Source organism: Dinoponera quadriceps, unplaced genomic scaffold (assembly GCF_001313825.1).
Source record: "Dinoponera quadriceps isolate SergipeBrazil2010 unplaced genomic scaffold, ASM131382v1 scaffold566, whole genome shotgun sequence".
In the NCBI taxonomy this organism is placed as follows: domain Eukaryota; kingdom Metazoa; phylum Arthropoda; class Insecta; order Hymenoptera; family Formicidae; genus Dinoponera; species Dinoponera quadriceps.
In genome coordinates this window covers 3056755-3076619 of record NW_014555972.1, presented here as the reverse complement: position 1 = coordinate 3076619, position 19865 = coordinate 3056755, and the positions used below count along the sequence as shown (strand labels likewise).

Genomic DNA, 19865 nt, shown 5'->3' with positions numbered 1-19865 from the left:
TGAAACAATTTTTCTCAAGCATCTCTTATTGCATCTCATAATTGAGAGTTTTCTGTAATGTCCATATTAGATCGTTCACGATGCTTATATATTTATCTCTGTCTCCCAGGTAAAACATTTTAGGTATGTTAACAAATTTATTCACTATCTTTTAAGAGGTTATCGTTTGTTAAAATACTGCCGTATTACACGTGTCTTTTTTTTTTTGATAACCCAGGGGAAATCCTCACCCTCAGAATCCGGGGTGACTCCGAGGGGTATGTCAGACTTTTACCGACTAAAACTCCTGGGGGTGCCAACCATGGCGCTGGGTGGGGGGCACGCGGTACCTGCAATTCGCACACCCGACATGCCTATCGCGCATATTCTTCTCTTTGGCAACGGAGGGGGGCACCTCCGCTCCGTCGCTCACGTCTTTTGTTACTTTATTTGAAGAAAATCCTTATATTTTTGTGCGTTATGTGCACAAAAAAATTTTAAGTTAATAAATTATTTTTCATTCGTGATACCTAAAAACTATAACGTCATGTTAAAACAAAACAGTTCTACGTAGCATGTCATTTGTTTAAACAAATTCATAAAAATTATAAACGATTAGAAATGACATTTACTTCTCAATCAGTTACGACAAAAATGTTTACATATTTCGATTCCTTATTCAATTATGAATAAATGAGTGAAAAAAAAAGTTGGTAACTCGCAATAGGTAAATAACAACGTTCATTTGTTTACATCGACGCGCGGCGGCGCGAACTGGACGCGATTATATACGATTAGAAATTACATGTACTTCTCAATCAGTTACGACAATAATGTTTACATGTTTCGATTCCTTATTTAATTTCGAATAAATGAGTGAAAAAGAAAGTTGGTAACTCGCAATAGGTAAATAACAACGTTCATTCGTTTACATCGACGCAAACCGGACGCGGCGCGAACTGGACGCGGCGCGCTGTTAGTAAATCATTTGCGTGTATTTTTTGATGAAAATGGGAAAATTTTGATATTATTTTATTATCTTATTAATTACACGTTAGACACATTACGGCTCTATATGTATAATTTTAATAAATATACTGAACATTATTGACCTAAACTGGAAAAATTTAAAAACATCCACGGTTCGCTGGGTTTCGGCCGCCTCTGAAGAACCGTTTATTGAGTTTATTGAGATACAAAATCATTCCCTAAGATTATATTACAACGACATACAGCGTTCATTTCGCAATTCTACGTATACTTTGTGCGAATTAATTGCCATATTCATGTTGCTGTATTCCCACCTAATTAATAAAAAAACTATATCAACAGAAACATTAATCAAATAAAAATTTACATATAGAGAAGGAAAGAGTGAGAGGGAGAACATTATGTTTTGTCGCAGAAATTATTCTAACACATATCTACCTGTGACCTTTACGATCCTCGATGACGAGTTTATTGAAAAACATTGTATCTGCATCTGTATCGTCCGCAACGTTCTTTTCCGCCTTATTACCAATACGTTGATACGAGACTGTACCTGTAATGCTCGCGGTATCAGACAACAAGGCGTCGAATTTCACTGCTGCGATGTTGTAAAACATCATCCCCTCGTTTCTTCGTTTGGATAAACTTTAATAACATTTGAAACACACACACATAATTAGCAAATTCATCACTAATCAGAGCCGAATTAAGACCCAAGAATCTTTGCTTACGTGCATTGAATTTTGAAGAGCGTCGTAGAATTACTTAAGAATATCTTGAAGTGCAGTATCCCGGATGTCTTCGGCATACCCTCGGATGTCATTACTGATGCCCTCAATGCTGTACCTAAAAGAAATGATAATTAATTAGTTAGGCAACAAAAACATCATTTGCGACAAAATATATCTCGCTTTTAGCAAAAGGCTTAAGGTACCTGATCCTTCGCTGTAGTCGTCTTATTTGATGACGTCGAAGCGAAAAAAAATGCATGCCTAAGATCCTTGCATAATACGTTGAAATAAAATAAATATGTCTACAAAATGATACTTGTCAGAGAGCATAATACGTTCTGAAATCATTCTGAATATGTCCTGAGACATTTCTGAATGATTTAGAGAAATCTTATGCTATTCGGATTGTGATCAATTGAACATATTTGTAAAATATCCCAAAAACTAGCATTTTACCTAATAATCACTAAATAACCGTAAAATTAGCGTGTCAAAATCGTAAAAAAAATAGACCGTAAAGGAAAATTGTACCCCAATCAATGTATTTAATATTATGTAACATTTATATTATTGAGAAATTATAACAGATGCAATGTAACAGCGATGCTCGGTGTTGATTGGGATGTTATATTCATTTTACGGTTATTTATTAATTGTTAAAGCAAAAAGAAAATTCCCGGGATATTTTGAAAATTTGCCTCAATTAATCATAAGTGTCATTTTATACACATATTTTTTTTATTTAAACAAATTTTATAAGAATTTTAGACATACGTTTTCTTATTTTTGACATCATTAATCAAAGTGATTGCAGTGAAAGAAGAGCCTTAATTATTCATATATTCCGATACCACAGAACGGTGATTCAGCTCTGGTAGCCAGGTAGTATAATCCCAAAGGTCGACGATTAGCCGAGTAGCCCATCTCTTGACTCCATTCGATCGTTTCCATGGGGAAGCACATTCCCCTGATGTAAGACATTCCGCCTTGTGGACAAGGCCACGCAGTGAATTTACATTCTTCATTCTGCAAGCGGATACTCTCCACGAAAAGGTACCAGGCTCTTAGGTGGCTGCATGCTATATTTCGGTCTAGATCTTCTAAAATGAGCGAACAAACAGAAATCATATACAGAATCAGTTGTGACTTCTTGTGAAGATACGCGCACATACAGCGCATGGATGTTCAAAGGACAACCGATTTGTCCGACACGGATGTTCGTGGGATGTCGGTATTCGTTTGTTTGTGATATATTTTATTTATTTTTTAATATTTTCTAATATTACTATGAAAATAAAAAGTACCTAATTGAAAAAATTAGTTGAAAAAACCACAAAATATTTCCAGCAGTCGACCCTCGTTACACGTGCGACTGCATGAATGTGTGATTTTGTCATTCAAGAGTTAAACTTGCTGACATGTATAGAATCTCATATACAATGGGGCAATTTAAAAAGGGAATCTCATAAAAGGGGAATCTCCCATTTCCGGTAAATGGTTTAAATATCTTGACCGAAATTAAAACCACCCAGCGTACGTTCGCGTTAGTGTAAAGTGATCCTTCCGGTCGCTGACCTGCATCACCGATATACAGATACGTTCGGAATACGGTCGTTGTGACCTCTTCTAGGACGTAACACTTTGCTAGTTAGCGTTTAGAAAACTGCCTTCGGAATTATTTCTCGATGCAGAATATAAGCAGGTTTGATCCTTACTAAGTTTTCTAGTTTTATTTATAGTCTCTCTCTCTAAGCACCGAACGAAGAAATATATATTGCATGAAATTAAAAAAAAAAGCACTATTCATTATAAAATTTTGACCGTTCTCCATGACGTATTTATTTCATTGCGCATTAATTATTAACTATAATAATATATACTATAGAAATGATTCTCCTGACTAAAATTCTTTTATTGTGCTATAATGATTGCAAATACCAAATACTTATTTTTAGTATAATTGTAACTGAAGAGCTCTCAATTCATACCTTTCAAGTGGCTAACCACTACCGAATTCTTAATGTCAACACAGCCGGGTTGCTCCCTGCCACCGTTAGGAAAAAAGTCGATATGTCCGATTGGCTTTAGTAAACCGAAGCCGTCCGTGAAATCTTGCGAGCCATCAGTGTGAATTACGTCGACGAGGTTGGCGTCGGAGGCATCCAGTTTTCGCGACTTCTCTCTGAACAAATGATGTCTGAAGAATGGTGAAGCCGGGTCGAGGCCTGTTATGCGGCTTAGCAGTAAATTTTTCTGTTTTAGCATCTCTGAGGCGCAGCCGGCTACGTGCGCGCCCAAGCTGAAACCTATTACGTGAATATTGACGGGATTAATTCCTAAGTTGATAGTGTCTAGAAGAATCAGAGCCAGTTGTCGGCCGACCAGCTCGCTATTCGCTACCGCGATTCCGTAAGTGCTGGCGGCACCCATCGTCCAGTCCGGGATGATGATGTTTGCATCTTCCTGCAAATAGACGCACACTCTTACAGAAAAATATTATTAGTAATCGCTGGAAAAAATACTAATAATTCATTACTGATCAGTATTTCAGTGATTTGTTGACGAATTACTGGCAGGAATCAATTAGTGCGATTTTAGAATATTGTTGGCAGCAAAATTATGTTGATGCAAACGAAATGAAACAAATGTTAACTAATGTTAAGTCATGAGAAAAGTGCTACTTTAATTTTCGCATTTTTTACGTATTTGTTTAATAAATTTTTACATTTTATGTTTGATAAAGTGTTTTCAATATTAGTACTTATTTTGAATTTACATATTTATTTCATAAATGTCAAAAATTAACGAAAAACTCTGCTCGTATTTTTTTGCTTTAATTTTCGTTAGTGCAGAGTGTGTTTCGATATTAAATGTTGCACAAGATAATGCCATATTCCGTAGTCCTTTTATCTTTTTCAATCATTAATTACAAGTAATTAAAATAAAAAGTTTGATATCTAATGAAATATTTAATATTGAGTACTGTACAAATTTATTAATTTGAGTAAGTAAAGTAAATAGCTAGGGAGTGGATGGTTTTACAAGTTTTTGGTAAAGGAGTCTGCGGCCGAAAAAAGTTTGGGAACTCTTGTTGTAGATGATCGCAAACTCCGGCCGTGTCAGCGCGCCACCTACAAAAGGAACTAAAATAATCGGAAATGTAGTCCTTAATACAATGACACTGCTATACTGATATACTGCTATAGATATTATTAGACACAAACCATGTTTATGATTCATGGTTAGCAAATCCGTCATTCCGAGGTAACTTAATGTCAGCTGCTGTGACCTATGACAAAATAGGCAAATACGAGGATGGATCAAATATAAACGAGCCTTTTGCGAACATATATTTTTCAAAATCAATTCTAATTTACATTTTTCTTATTTTTCTACATAGTCCCCCATCTTATCTATACACTTCCTCCAACGGTCTGGTAATTTTTTAATCCCGTATCATAAAAAGTTCACGGACGTGTATCAAACCAATTGCACGAACTGCTGCACCTCCACGTTTGTTGTGAAGCGCTGTCCACCAAGGGCTTCCTTGAATGGCCCAAACATATGGAAGTCGCATGGTGACAGGTCTGGGCTGTAGGATGGATGTTCCAGAACAGCCCAGTGCATATCGGCCAATTTTTGTTGTGTTACTGCCGCACGGCTTTCTGCTCTGCATTCAGCAACTTTGGAACTCAACGAGCCGACACTTTTCGAAATTTCAACTTATTCCGAATGATTGATTGCACACTTCCATAGCTGATCTGAAGTTCCTGAGAGATTTCAAGAACAGTTAAGTATCGATCGCCTTCGATGAGTTCTCGAACAGCCTCGGTGTTCTGCGATGTGATACTGGTGCGGGGACGGCGCAGGTGGACAATGTTTTCAACACATTCCCGTCCTTTCTTAAATTCGTTACATCACTGCTTCCATCTAAGCCCACGAAAGGGTTCTTTCCTCGAACTGTGCGAGTAAACGGTGCCGAATTTCAGCAGCATTTACATTTTCGTCGACGAGAAACTTAATAATAACACGTTGTGCAACTGCGGGGTGTACCTCTTTCTCGCTCATCGTGATTACTGCTGAGAGTAAGAAGCACGTGGCGCGCCAACGTTATTACTGCCTTCCACATGCCGCCCCTCTACTGTCCAAAACATTGCAGACTCCTCACGCCGCCGACGGGCGCGCAATTTAAAAAGGCTCGTTTATATTTTATCCACCCTCGTATATAAATATATATAANTTGAAATGTATAAGATTGTAACTTCTTTATAATCTGACTGGAATATTCGGTGCTGTAAAGGCTATTATTAGTCAATCAGTAGTCAACAATATCATAAATTATAAATGACTATAAATGATTAAATAGACTAAAAATAGACGTTAATATGACATCTATTTGCTGGTTGTGACAATTCTGATATTCGTTTGGAAATAATACAAAATTGAAATCTTCTACTTTAATATACAGTTTTTAAATTTTATAGTTTTTAAATACATATATTCAGTAGTGTAGATTACAACTAATTAATAATGATTTAAATTAAAATGGAAGAAAAAGAGAAAAGATCTAGAGAACTGACACTGCTGGATATTAATGCGAATTTTAAATTATGGGAAGATAACGTTTTATATTTATATGTAAATGAACGGAGAACTAATAGGATATATATCTCATAGTAAATTGAGTTTTTCTTTCTCCTGATATATTTTTTGTGACTGTTAATTAAGATAAATAAATAACAAAATATAAAGTTAAGCATTACTATATCGAGAAGCATGTTTACGCCAAGTATGAGGCTGACATCGCTACCGCTGCCCTTGTAACCGTGTATCATCACTTTCAGTGGTTTGGAGATGTTGAAATGGGAATGCGAGATGGATTTCGAGTCGTCACCATATTCTAAAAGTTCCGGATCTTGTCGGTTGACACGTGTATAGAGGAAAAATTTAGTCTGAATCACGTTAGGATGCTCGGGCGGCCGTTTTATCGACAGATGAGATGGTGGGACTGCAAAACAGCCGACTAAATCTGAAAAATGTCATAAATTTCATATTAGAAATGTTTTTTTCTTAAAAGCTCACAAGAATTATTTTTTTATGAAGCAGAAAAAGAAAAGAAAAATGAATTTTTATTTGGTTCCGAAAAGCTTTCGTCGCATTAAGAGAAAAAACCCTCACAGCACCATCCCAATAAGATTACAGTAACCTTAATTTGTAAGATGGTATTTGGATAGATGGATTTGTAACATTTCACGGATTAAACCTGCTATTATAATAATAAGCCGTATTTTAATAACCTTTCAACACATTTTCAAACAAATTTCAAGTATAAAAATTGCGGATATTTTTAAGAGCTATCTCAGAGCTGTTGCAGAAATGTTTGCGATGCTTTTGAGATGTTTCAACCCATCACATTTCTGAAATATCTCAAAAAGATTTCTGTGCTGTATAGGTCAAGAGATTCGACGCTAAAAAAATATTCACAGTTCAACATTAGCATTGCAATATTTCAGCAATGTTGTTTCTTTTTTCTGTGCTATATAGACCTGCTTATAAAATGTGCCAAGGTGTAGTTTTTCCCTAGATATACCTCTGAATAAAACTCTTCTTTTTCCAATTCTTGTCCATGTTCTAAGTAGTATTTTTACATCTAATGAGTATTCATTAATACTAGACATTAATTGGATGGATACCTAGGAAAATTGCATACATTTATATCAAAAGATCCAAAGATTGAAATTTTTTTCTGCGATATTGATTAGCTGTCTGGAAATTTCGATCTAGATGAGATTCATTGGATCTGGATTTTCTATTTCTGCACTGGCTTACATTAATTCTCTTTTCTTCTCTTTCTTGCAATTTGGCGTGAAAGAGAGGAAAAGAGAATTAGTGCAGGCTAATGCAACTAGTGCAGCAATACAAAACAAATCTGTTATTTACTTAGTTTGCGGCTATTTTCTCTTTTTAATTAATTTTAATTTGGTGCTTATTTAGCTACATAAACTGAGATTTTTCTACGTATAATAGTATTTCCCTAAACAGCCGCGTTGATATTGGTTCCAGTATATTAAAAAAAGTTTGGAGAATATCTTTAATTTTATAATTTTGAAACAGCAGTGTGTTTATTTGTTCTTCGTTATTTTTAAAAGAATCAATAATCAAATAATAGCATACTCTAATCACTAATCAATAATCTAAAATAATAGCATACTCATATACCTGAATATTCGGGCAATATGGTAAGAAAAATAAGGGTCATGGGTACTCCGGATAACTACTCGGATACTTGGGTAGTCAAAATTAATAGCACTACTTACCATAGCAGACTTTAGACTTATCCTCACGAGAGATGCCAATCCGCCTCAACATGACACGATTCCTGGTCGCAAGAAGCTTGACTGTAAAAATAAAAATCAATGCTCGACTTTTAATAAATAAACTTGAATAAATTATTAATCAGCAATCAAACAACGCACCCGGACACTATAAAAACCGACGTTCTTCGATAAAAAACCCACTGCAAATGTTCCTGTCCGATTTTGATGCGAATGTAAATATGTTAAAATCTAGACCAAAATAGATAACACGCGCAACAAATACCTCACGTAAACTCTTAAGTCTGACGGTGAGTTGCGCTGCTCTTGCCTACCCCCTGTATCGAGCCCGCAACACATAAGTAAATTATTTCTTTTTATAATTTAAAAACTAAGCTTCGAAGCTCAGAATATAATCAGGAATATGTCTTTTGAAGGACAAGTGGTTGTCCTGAATTACTATAGTTGGATTCAATGTAAAATACCCTTTTATTTGGTAGAAAAAATGATTTAGATTACAGAAAAGAAATAAATGAAGGAGGTACGTTAAAAATTATAATATTTTTGAAAAATCTGCGAACGTCATGTAAAATACACTTGAAACTGTCTTTCATTTAGGAATTTTTTAAATTACTTATTAGTTCTCAATGTATCCGTCCCGAAAGAAGAAAACCCAATTGTTATCAAAAGGGCATTTTATCCGTTAAGGAATTACATCTTTGTAAACCGCTGAAAACATAGGGTAACTTTGGGAATTGTTTATAGTAAAATAATAAAATAAGTGAAAATTCGGTTTGCAGGCCTTTAATATGCATACCTTAAGCTATACAAAACAATTTTTTTTAATTTTTTGTGCCAAGATGGCGACGCTGGAGCTCTGCAAGTGAGACTGCTTTTTTCTCACGGATCTTCGCAGCTTGCAGTAGAAGTGCCGTATACCTTCACTAAGGGCAAAAAGCAAAATTTTTTTACAATGTATATTAAATTATATTAAATAATGAGTATAATAGAATTTGGTAAATGTTAACAATTATTACAGAACTTTGGTTTTTTCAGAAACATTTTTTAAAAGTCTTCTTAAAATTTAAGCTTTTCGAAATTTTCTAAAATATTGTTAAAAAAACACTTTTCCACTGTTATATTTATTTTAATCATAAATCGAGTAATTATCTCCCTTCAGAAATAAAAAAAATACTACAAAATGTGTACTTACTTCGTGACATGTTCTTTTAACGTATCAAAAATGCTACACAATCGCTATTTAAATTAATATATGCAACATACTTTTGACAATGTGACAGATATGCCTAAAGATTACCTTTAAGTGAATAATATTTTTAGCATCATATTTATCCGATCAGTGATAAAAGAATGACAAATGGTAACGATTTATGAATATATGACTGTAGGATATCATAAAACTGTATTTATATTAACTTGAGTTAAAACTTTAAAATATGATTTTTTACCAGGAAATATCTATTTAAATCACTGTTGTATTAATCACGAATATGTTAACAAAGATGATAAAAAAATGAATCCGATGTTCATACGTGTTTGCACACACACACACACACACATACACACATACACACACACCGTACAACTCCATGAGACGACCAGTTTCTATCGTTTGCATTCCGCAAGGATTAAGGGCGAATCACCATAAATGCGTCTGCCCGATTGATGAAATTCACAAAGCCACCATTACACGATGCGTGATTTCTCCTCTTTTTCTACACTACTCGAAATAAAACTGTGAAAAACACCGAGAACGCTCGCCGACGGGACATACAAAAATCGCGTAACACACGACATCGGCGTGCGAAAACAATTTGCCTTTATTTGGTCTAATTTACGACGTCTAATTCACATGGTGTGCGAACTTCACCGCGTCGTCATTTCCGATATATGCACGAGGAGCATAAATGAGCGCACTCACCAGGTTGCAATTTTCCGAGGATTGATGGAGCAACGATGATTATCAACAAAGCGAGAAGAACACGACGGAGAATGTCGGCCGGCCACATCTTGCCACTAGGTCGTCGGAGGCTCGTGTCCTTCATATAGGTTATTGCATCTTTTGCCTCCTGCTGCCCCACCTTCGCCCACGCTTCCTCGTTTTCTTTTACTGTCCCTTTTCAGTCCTCCTCTAATTCACTTTTTCTTCTTCTTCTTCTTCTTTCTTCTCTTTTTCCTCACTGAAATGCCTGGCGTTTCTGTCGCAAGGCGCGCTTTTCGTTCTTCTTCGATATCGGACTTACCGACACAGACTTTACCCACTCGTCAAATTATTGCAAAAGTGTGCGTATACGAGCGACTGTCTTTTTGCGCAATCATCTTTCTGCTTGCCGGAGCCTGACGACTGTCCTAACGTTTTGCTCAACTCGGTTCGTCCAGACGTTGTTTTCTTGAGTCACTTACATTTTCAACTACCTGTTCAATTTTGCATTGTATGTGTTTCCTATCTTTTGCACTTCTGCATTCATTTATGTCGTTCTTATGCTTGTGGTGTGTATATACGTATGTGTTTGTTGATATTAAAATGTCATAAAAATATCATATAAAGTTCTTCTCTTGATAATAAATGAATTTTATAACGCGACGTAAAAGCAGAACGTCTTGCTTCTCTTATTTTTTTTTTTATTTAAAAAAGTATTTAATTTATTTTGTGATATATACTTTCTGTTGCGATGAACACCTTGAACCTGAAAACCAGATTATTCCCTCGACAAAAAATCGCTTGTCAAATGACAATATATCGGCGACATATGTGTCACTGCGCTTTCGCTAGACACCTACATACCACTTAACATGATGTAACGATGTCGTATTCTCTTTCAGTGCTAACAGTAATTATGCGCGCAAAATTGAACTCGCGTGACGACGCATTGCTTTCACTTAAATAAATCATGCGACGTATCTTTCCACGCGTAATATCAGACATTTAGCAAAACGCGGAAAATAAATTTGTTAGTCCACTTGCAGAATATGAGGCAAACAACAAGTATGTTCAAAATAAATTATTTCACGTATATTACGTACGTTACATACAGAGCAAGAACAGAAATTTGCAAAATTTGCGGAATTATATATATATATATATATATATATATATATATATAATTATATTATAATTATATACACTTTGACTGCCACGTCGGTTATATATGACCGGCCACGATTTCCCCTGTGACGCCACGATGGTCATTGATGGTGGTCACGTGGCGTCCTGAGCGAAACATGTGATTTCGGCGTGGCAAAGTATTTTAACAGAGAATATTTAAATGATTAATTAATGTATTCATCTTATTAATGGTGCCACATTGAAAAAGCAAGGGCTGCATTTTTTAAACTACAGAGAGTTTCTTGCGAACCGACAGCTCAGCCACGACTTCAGGATATACATCCTTTGGTGCTGTCTTCTCTGTTCCTTTATGAGGTTGAGTTAGACCCTGAATGACGCATCAATGAAATAGCTGTGATGTTATCGCCGCATGCTACGAATAAACTGGATAAATCATATTCGCAAAGAGGAAGTCTTGTTTAAGACGGGGAAGGAAAAGGAGATTTTCAGAACGGTCAAGACTCGGAAACTCGCTTATTTCGAGTACGTGATGCGTCGCTTCGGGAAGTATCAACTCCTCCACTTCATTATATAGGGGAAGATCAGTAGTAGCCGCGGCCCTGGAAGAAAGCGAATATTTTAACTGAGAAGTCTACGGCAGTAGTTCGGACTTTCATCGACAGCGTTGTTTTGAGCTGCCGTCAAAAAGGTGGTTATCGCGAATATGATCGCCAACGTTCAGTGACGGGCACGGCATTTATCTTATTGAAAAATAAGAAAACATCGAAGTTTGCGAAAAACAGCACGAATGAATTTATACATCTAATATATATTAAGTGAAATTTATTTACATATATATATTTACCTATAAAAATTATACCTATAAAATATAATACCTATAAAAATGTTTATTTGATCAGGGACAAATTATAAACTTTATCATATGAATGATATCATATATATATCAATGTGTCAATTTTATATATGTAAGACATTCTGCCATAAATATAGTAATATAGTAAGTTTCTTATGTACCTGCGAACTTTTAAGTTTCGTTAAATTATAAAATGTACATCTGATTTAAGCGTGAACGTGGCATGGTAATCAGCGCACTGGTCTGCTATGCTAGAGGGTTCGATTTCCGGCAGAACCAGAAAAAAAAAAATATATATATATATATATAATCCATTTTTGTAGTAAATTTTTGTGATTAATGACACTTGCCATACTCTCCAAATAACGCTTTTTTTTAAATTATTTGCACAATACTTATATACAAAAGCCAAAAAGCCTGACGTCCTTCTTTTCTTTACAGTGGCCAAAAAAATTAGCGAAGACACGCTTCATGAAGAGGAAGCAAGTGAACAGAAACACTCCTTTGCATTGTGGTAGAGAGGGTAATACGCTGGTTTTTCTTCACTGCATGAAATAGCATCTTTATACATAGAAGTCAAACTTTTATTTGCCTTGTAGTTGATTTTTATTTGTATATCGACTCTAACTTGTTGTTAAATAATAACAGGAAAAGTTATAATTTCTACCTGCTATTAATAAGATAGAACAAGTAATGTTTCACTAATAGCGATTTTAAATATTCGATTAGATTAAATAGATTAGTCAGTTTGATAAAAGTCACCTTTAATCTGAATTTAGTGAAAATCGCTAAGATTATTATACCGGATTGTTTATAAATAAAAGAAACGCAAAACATGTAATCATTTTTTTCGTCATGTGTCCGTGGGCTCATATTTTGAATTTTCTTTTATCGATAAAAATGTCTTTAAAAGTGGCTCAGGAACCACCTGATTGGCTAAGAAATCGTTTGAAGCACTTTTATCGATAAAAGAGAGAATACAGGCCCTGGTGTTTCTCAAAATCGTAAATGTTGTTACTGTAAGTTCTTCTTTTTATCATATTCGATATTAGATTATTCGGTATTAGATAGATTCGAATGTTTTTTAAATATTTTATAATGGATTTTAAATGTTTCTTAAAATCAAAATTCCTAACATGACAACATATGTGAAGAAATTTAGTTCTTACACATTTAGTACAGAAATGTAAATTATTAAACTTATACAATTCATACATTTAAAACTAAGTTTATCAATTAATAACAAAATAAGTCGCGAAAGATAAATGAGGATAACGATGACAGTGATGGATGAAGATGCCAAGTCCTTTTAATTAAGAAGTAACTTCCTCAGTAGCGCCTTCAAATTCTAATTTCACTTGACAGTCATCATGAAGTTCTTCAACATCTACTTCTGTCTCAGATGCGTTTAGCATATTTAAAGTGACATCCGCAGATTTTCCCATTAGAGCCTGATTTACCGATTGTTGTTTCGACAATTGCTGCTGTTGAGCCAACGATTGTTGTGCTGTCGGAGGAATCATCTGTTGCCTGATAGGTACTCCAGCCTCTTCAAACGCTTTCTTCTTCAAGGTAGTTCGTATCTGTGAACTGTAAGTAGAAGAAATTATATAGTTGTTGTCAGGCTCTGGCTGACGCAGAAATTGAGGGATGACCGTTATTTCGATGGCTTGCCTTTGAAACTTACACCGTCCGACTCTTGATGTGGTCACTTATTTTGTTCAAGTCTTCACTGAAGGTCTTCACCGAGTGACGGAGCATCTCAATTTCCTCGTCAGTCCATTTACTATGCATCAAGGAAGGATTGGGAATTATGAAAATAACATAGGATGCATGTAATAGTCATATTATAAATACTATCACAACAGTGTCATGATAATATTGCAAATATAATTCCCTGTCTCAAGACATATGAATTTGTTTGCACGTAATAAATATTAAGACCACAATTTATAGATTTGCCACTAATATTATATATTATTATAGATTGCAATAATATTATTCCATACTATTTACAATAATATCATTTCATACAAGTTACAATAATATTATTTCATATTTAAATTACCCTGCTGGAGAATCTGTAACTGGATGCAGTTGCATTGTAAGTTCACCCAGCTTACTAAAGGCCGCACCAGCCGCGGTGAAAATTTCACCCACCTAAAATTAAACAGCTTTAGAAATTTACTTCAGCTTTAGGAATTACATATATTTGTCAGCAGTACTTGCGGATAATTAGATTTTTGTTATCCCTTAATATTATATGATATGATTATGTAATTAAAAATATAATTTTAGAAAGACATTCTTAACTTTTCACACAAAACATTTTGAAAAACCACAATTGTAAATAATCGACATAACCTTATCAAAGGGTACAATGTATATACACCTTATTTTCTTCATTATTATATGTACAAATTTTTACTGTCACTTAAATATTACACAAAAAGTGAATGTTTAACATAATACTTTTTTTATTACGGTTATAGCATAAATTTATCGGAAAGGTCAACTTTTTTCAAATAGAATGAATAATCATATCTTTGTGCGCGTGCTAATTTTCTTCTTTCACATTTTTTTCTTGCAGAAAACATCCAAGCCACTAAATATTACAATAAATAACGGAAAGTTGATTGAAATTGTTGACAAAGAATGTCTTTTATTTACTCACCTTGCTCGCGGAATTCATGTTGTGTATTTGATAACATACACGAATTCAACATACGATCGACAAAAGTTTGACACTCTAATGCCATCTTACATCGCACTCGTGACACTCCCATACAGCTCTGATCGTACAAACAGTACAAACAGGAACAAAAGAGTGCTCTTTCCGGTATGGTTATAGGTTTGTTCGTTTTCGCTGCATTAGAACTGCACTATAATTACACTGTATTGAACTGAACCACACTGAGACAGACTGAAGGTCTGTTCGTTTTCGCTGCACCGCTGAACTAGTGCAATAAGTTGAAATGAGAAAACATATACTCTCGCTTCAACTTATTATATTGCACTAGTTCAGCGGTGCAGCGAAAACGAACAGACCTCTTAATACAAAATAGTTTAGTTCAGTGCAAAAGTGTAATAAAGGATAAAAGAACGCCAGAGTGAAGTAAACAACATGGCGCATCACATGGCATTATTTGATTCTTCTGACGAAGAGGATTTTGTTGTAATGTCACCATTACAACCCATTGTAGATGAAAACAATGAATGTAATATACAACTAAATATATCAAATTTATTATTAATTTATAATATTATATACTCTACCGATCATCGATTTGAATAAATTGAATGGAATTGAAGTTTGCGGTTAATAAAGTTTAAGGAGCGAAGTTGGTTTCTGAGGCGGTATAGTTCGATTTTGTCCAACGAGAAAATTTGGCTGAGTTCTCCCTGTTTGAGGGAGGTATTTAAGTCAATATTAAAGAAGAGAATTATATTCGCAAAAATTTCTTAGATATTCCGGTTGTTCGATCCCGCCCCGCTGTCACCAGTTTTATATTTATATCACGTCCTGGGTGGTGCGTGACACGCGCGTCGGGAGCAGTTCCGCCACGCTAAGCAGCTAAGTAAGCTGAGAGGGAAGGTTGCGGAAGGTTGTACGAGAGATTTTGAAGTGGGATCGATGGAATGAGTAGGATTATGAGGGAAAGACAATAACCAAATAAAATAAAATAAAAATACAATTTATTATTGTTTTCGCGAAGTTTAGATAATTTTCGGCCGAAATGGCAACTGATTTTTCGCTACGATCCGAAGAAATAGTATAAGATTGACGGTCGGACCGTATTGATGTATGGATACCGGTTCTTATTATTATTATTATCTTATAAGGGTAGACCTACATTCGTTGGCTAATCCAAAATAATAGGTTGAGAGAAGTACGTCGCATTTGCAAGAAGAGGGAGACAGGCGGCCGAGCTGAGACCACTCGGGTTAGCTGCAGGGGGAAATTTCGTACAATATCTGGCACTTGCCGATGCAGTACACGGATTTTATCAGTGATGCATTTTTTTCGTTATTGACTAAAACTCGAGATGACTGACTGCAACTAAGAATCGCGAAGATTGAGAAGAAAACCGATTGCCTAAAACTGAAAAGTACTGCAAAAGCTGGACTAACTGCAAGCACTGTACTGAAAAAACGTCTACTACTACTACTACTACTCTTATTACTGACTGTCGCGAAGATGAGGCTCTTTTTTATAAGTTCGTTTTCTCTCTTCCTCTTTCTTTCGCAATCGCGATGGTCAGCATTTTCGGTGGAAACACCAACGGACTTAACGTTCCACGGTGTTCTTAGGTTTATTGAGATAAGATGAGAGACGGGTCATGCATATCTGTTCTTTCGGAGTGGAAAAATTTAGTTCATTCAAGTCGCACATGATATCTGAAAATCGCATAACATAATCCATCTCACACACCGAACATGATTGGTGGGACAATAAAGGTCAGAAGGCGCGGAGTTATCAGATTAATTTCGAATTTTAATATAGTAACAAGTGAAGGGAGTTATGAGATTTTCTGTAAATGGTAACGTGACACGCGCGCCCTAGGCTTTCGCGCGCTAATAAGTCACGGAGCCTTCAAGTCTGATCCTTGAAGAGATTCTTATTTTGCTTAAAAATTGCTGGTCAGTCTGCATAACGATACTTCTGCTATTTGGTGGCGGTAACTGCCGGATCTAATTTAATTGAATTTAATAAGCTCGAAAAAAGGTAAGTAAAAAATGTGAATTATTTTAATGAAACAAAGTATAACAACAATACGGTCGGAACTACAAACTAACATTATAATTGATTTTGGAAGCAGAAACGGCTCCGTACGATGTCGATAGGCGACTACCGGGGTGAAAGAAGAGTATAGGGAAGGGAGTGCGGAAAAAAAGAGCGATAAAAAAGGGGTGGAAGGAGTTCCGGGGTACCTCGGGACGTAACAATATATATATATATATATATTGTTATATATATATATATATTGCTGCTATATATTCCTCTCGAATGGAAGAAACACGCATGAACAATTAACCTAAACAAGGCCTATGAATCCGAGTAGGCATTCGATGATGAGTCGTGAAACAGTCGATAAAATCATCTATAGAGCGAGTAATAAATAGCGAAATATAACAATCGAAGACCATGGCCACATATATGTTAACAATTGAATATTACCTCTTATTGTCCTTGCTTTCTTTGCTTCAACGAAAGCGCGTAATAATATTGACGGGGAGATATTACAGCACAATTACGCACAGTGGTAATACGCGGTTACAATTAAAAAGACACTTAAAAAAAAGAGAGAAAAAAAATGTATATACTGTCAGAAATAAAGTAACATCCTAACTTAAAATTATAAGTTACATCTTTGGGCAGTCAACATAATTGTTTCGCTGCACAATTGTATCCCGGCGTGTGTCATACGCGAGACACGCCGATACGATCGTCGTCGTCGGATTAGGATTACTTCACGCGTAACAAAATATTGGCATCTCTCAATGGCATTCAGCGAGTTATGTCTAACATAGACGGCTAAAAAAGCCTTCTTTACAAAAAAGAAAAGGAAGAAAAAAAAAAGAGTGAAAAATGACTTGTTTCTCAGCGCGACGGAATTTAGTCGGAAAATCGCTGCCGAAATGTTGCTTCGCGCAGCTTTTGCGCGCAGCCGGAGACGCGCGCGCGGAGAGACATTCATTCGTCGAGTTCAGTGGTGGGATCGGGGGTGAATTTTCTTTTTGGTTGTTATGGCAACACGACGAGTAAACGGTGTTTCGCTGTTATTATCTAGCGATAGATGTGATATACAATGAACGCTCGGAACAGTGCGCTGGATTGGACGATTACAAGATTCGCACTCTTCAATCGTACATACTGCGGACGTTTAGCGGCGGGCGCGACGAACGGCGCTGATACAGGCTCTCCTATTCGCAACACATCCTCGCGCGAATATATACCTCTTGATCCAACGAGGTTCCGTTAAAATAGACTCGATCAAACTGTACCGTGCGAAACTTCGAGACAACTTGGATCATATAATGCGAATAAAATACGTGGTGGTGCCTCGTTCATTGTCGTTCATCGAGCTTACACGATATACTGTGTGGAACATTCGTTCTCTCTCTCTCTCTCTCTCTCTCTGTGTGTGTGTGTGTGTGTGTGTGTGTGTGTGTGTGTACACATTTCACTCGACAGTCGATTAAGTGCATACCAAAAATAAACCAGCGCGTATACAACGTGTATAAATGGGCGACCGCTCTTGTCGACGGCTCTTTCTTTCATAGTTTTGGTATCTCGGCACTTCCGCGGTACAGAAGTGATCCCCGTTTCAACGTAGAAATACGTGCGATATGCAGTTGCCTGTCTTTCATCGGTACTCTCGGCGATAAAATTAAATTAAATTCTCGAGATAAAAGTTAACATATAAAGCTATTCGTTGCACATTATGTATCTGCGTAACAATGGCTAATAACAAGGCAGCGTGATAGATTTTCAATAATCTTCAGCGGATACCGCGGGTGCTAAAATTATCGATCGGAGAGAGACGTAATTCCATCCGTTGAACAATGAATATTACGCGCGCGCGCACACACACACACACACACACATTATTCAAACATCTCATTCCGTACGTTAGGTCCATTTCGAGAAACGAGGAAAGACGTCCGACGAAAAGAGATTTTAGGTTCGACCATTCATCTGGGTTTATCCTATGTAGAGAGCGCGTATTTGAACTAGATCAAGTTATATAATCGTCAAACTATTTCTCTCTCTCTCTTTCTTATATCTTGGTACGTAATGTACAATCCAACGATCTTCGCAACCTGTGGAGAATATCGCGCATATGAAAGAATCTTAAGATAGCTGGAAATTTGGAAGCTTGAGACGCGCGCTATCACCTATTTTGCATTGCAAAATCTTCACTTATGTTTAAGTACTAATGGCAATGCTATTGTTAACGAATAATTCGATATTCCAATGAAATACCAATCCGTTTTTATCGGAAAGAACGATTGTTGATTGAAGAGAAAGGAAAGCTCCATTACGGCGGGGAAGAACGCACACACATACATATATTTCTTGCACGTTTTCACGTTGCATTTTAAAATTCTCGAAGTGTTCCGTTCGAACCGACGATCGACAATGTTCGCAACGTGTTCGTTCAGCCCTTTCGTGCTTGAGGGAGAACGTCGCTTCTTTGGCTTGTGATATTTCTCTTCGTAAAGATACGTAATATTACTAAGACGCGGGGTATGTATGATGTAACGATGCAACGTAATATAATCACTCTGTGGCTAATCAAGAAGCTTTAAGCGCATTACGATCAACCGTGAAGTGACGATTAATTATAATAAATATAAGGTATTAATACTTAATTATAAGTAGCCAATCGCCAATTTTCCCGATAAAGTTCTACCGATCCTACGATTCTCCGTTGTTTCGCGCTCACACGAATTTCGAATAATTTCGGAACATCGGGGATCATTCGCAAGCTTGATTAATCTTGTTACCAACATGCTATACGGGACATGCTCGTCATTGGTGCTCTCACACGAGTGCTTTTGAACACAGGAGACTAAAGGAGACAGTCGGAGAACGGCGCCGAATATATGTCGCGCGTGTATACGTGTATATAAACATAACATGCTAAAATATATATATATATATATATATTATTTTACTATTTGTACATACACATTAACTTAAACTCGATACACTAGAGAGATAACTGCGCATTGTGTAACTTATTTCGTTTCATAACAGGTATTCCAACTGACTCACACGGTTTTTAATTAATTTACCGGAGGATGAGAAGAGAGATATATATACCATCCATCTAACGAAACTTAAATACAAACATATGCAGTTGCGACATTTTACATTAAAAAAAAAAAAAAAAAAAAAAAAA

The 19865-nt window shown here is 36.0% G+C and overlaps 2 protein-coding genes across 6 annotated transcripts; both read right to left on the bottom strand.

The window, feature by feature from the left end:
- Positions 1-1117: 1117 nt before the first annotated feature.
- LOC106746404 (pancreatic lipase-related protein 2-like) lies at positions 1118-10516 on the bottom strand. Of its 5 annotated transcripts, none has more exons than XM_014622989.1 (8): positions 9957-10516; positions 8018-8098; positions 6464-6729; positions 3689-4163; positions 2552-2800; positions 1701-1815; positions 1408-1614; positions 1118-1283 (listed from the first exon to the last, which is right to left on the bottom strand). In XM_014622989.1, exons 1-8 carry the CDS (start codon positions 10078-10080, stop codon positions 1199-1201), a joined length of 1602 nt encoding a protein of 533 aa, XP_014478475.1. In that variant the 5' UTR covers positions 10081-10516; the 3' UTR covers positions 1118-1198. The 5 variants fall into 5 exon arrangements, with proteins under 5 accessions (XP_014478475.1, XP_014478476.1, XP_014478478.1 ...); XM_014622990.1 differs by having other exon boundaries at positions 6485-6729; XM_014622992.1 differs by lacking the exons at positions 6464-6729; positions 8018-8098; positions 9957-10516 and adding exons at positions 4743-4843; positions 4925-4989; positions 5078-5099.
- A 1505-nt stretch (positions 10517-12021) lies between these two features.
- Positions 12022-14754, bottom strand: LOC106746205 (chromatin complexes subunit BAP18). Its single transcript, XM_014622512.1, has 4 exons — positions 14630-14754; positions 14024-14115; positions 13643-13741; positions 12022-13545 (listed from the first exon to the last, which is right to left on the bottom strand). Exons 1-4 carry the CDS (start codon positions 14645-14647, stop codon positions 13269-13271), a joined length of 486 nt encoding a protein of 161 aa, XP_014477998.1. The 5' UTR covers positions 14648-14754; the 3' UTR covers positions 12022-13268.
- Positions 14755-19865: the final 5111 nt, after the last annotated feature.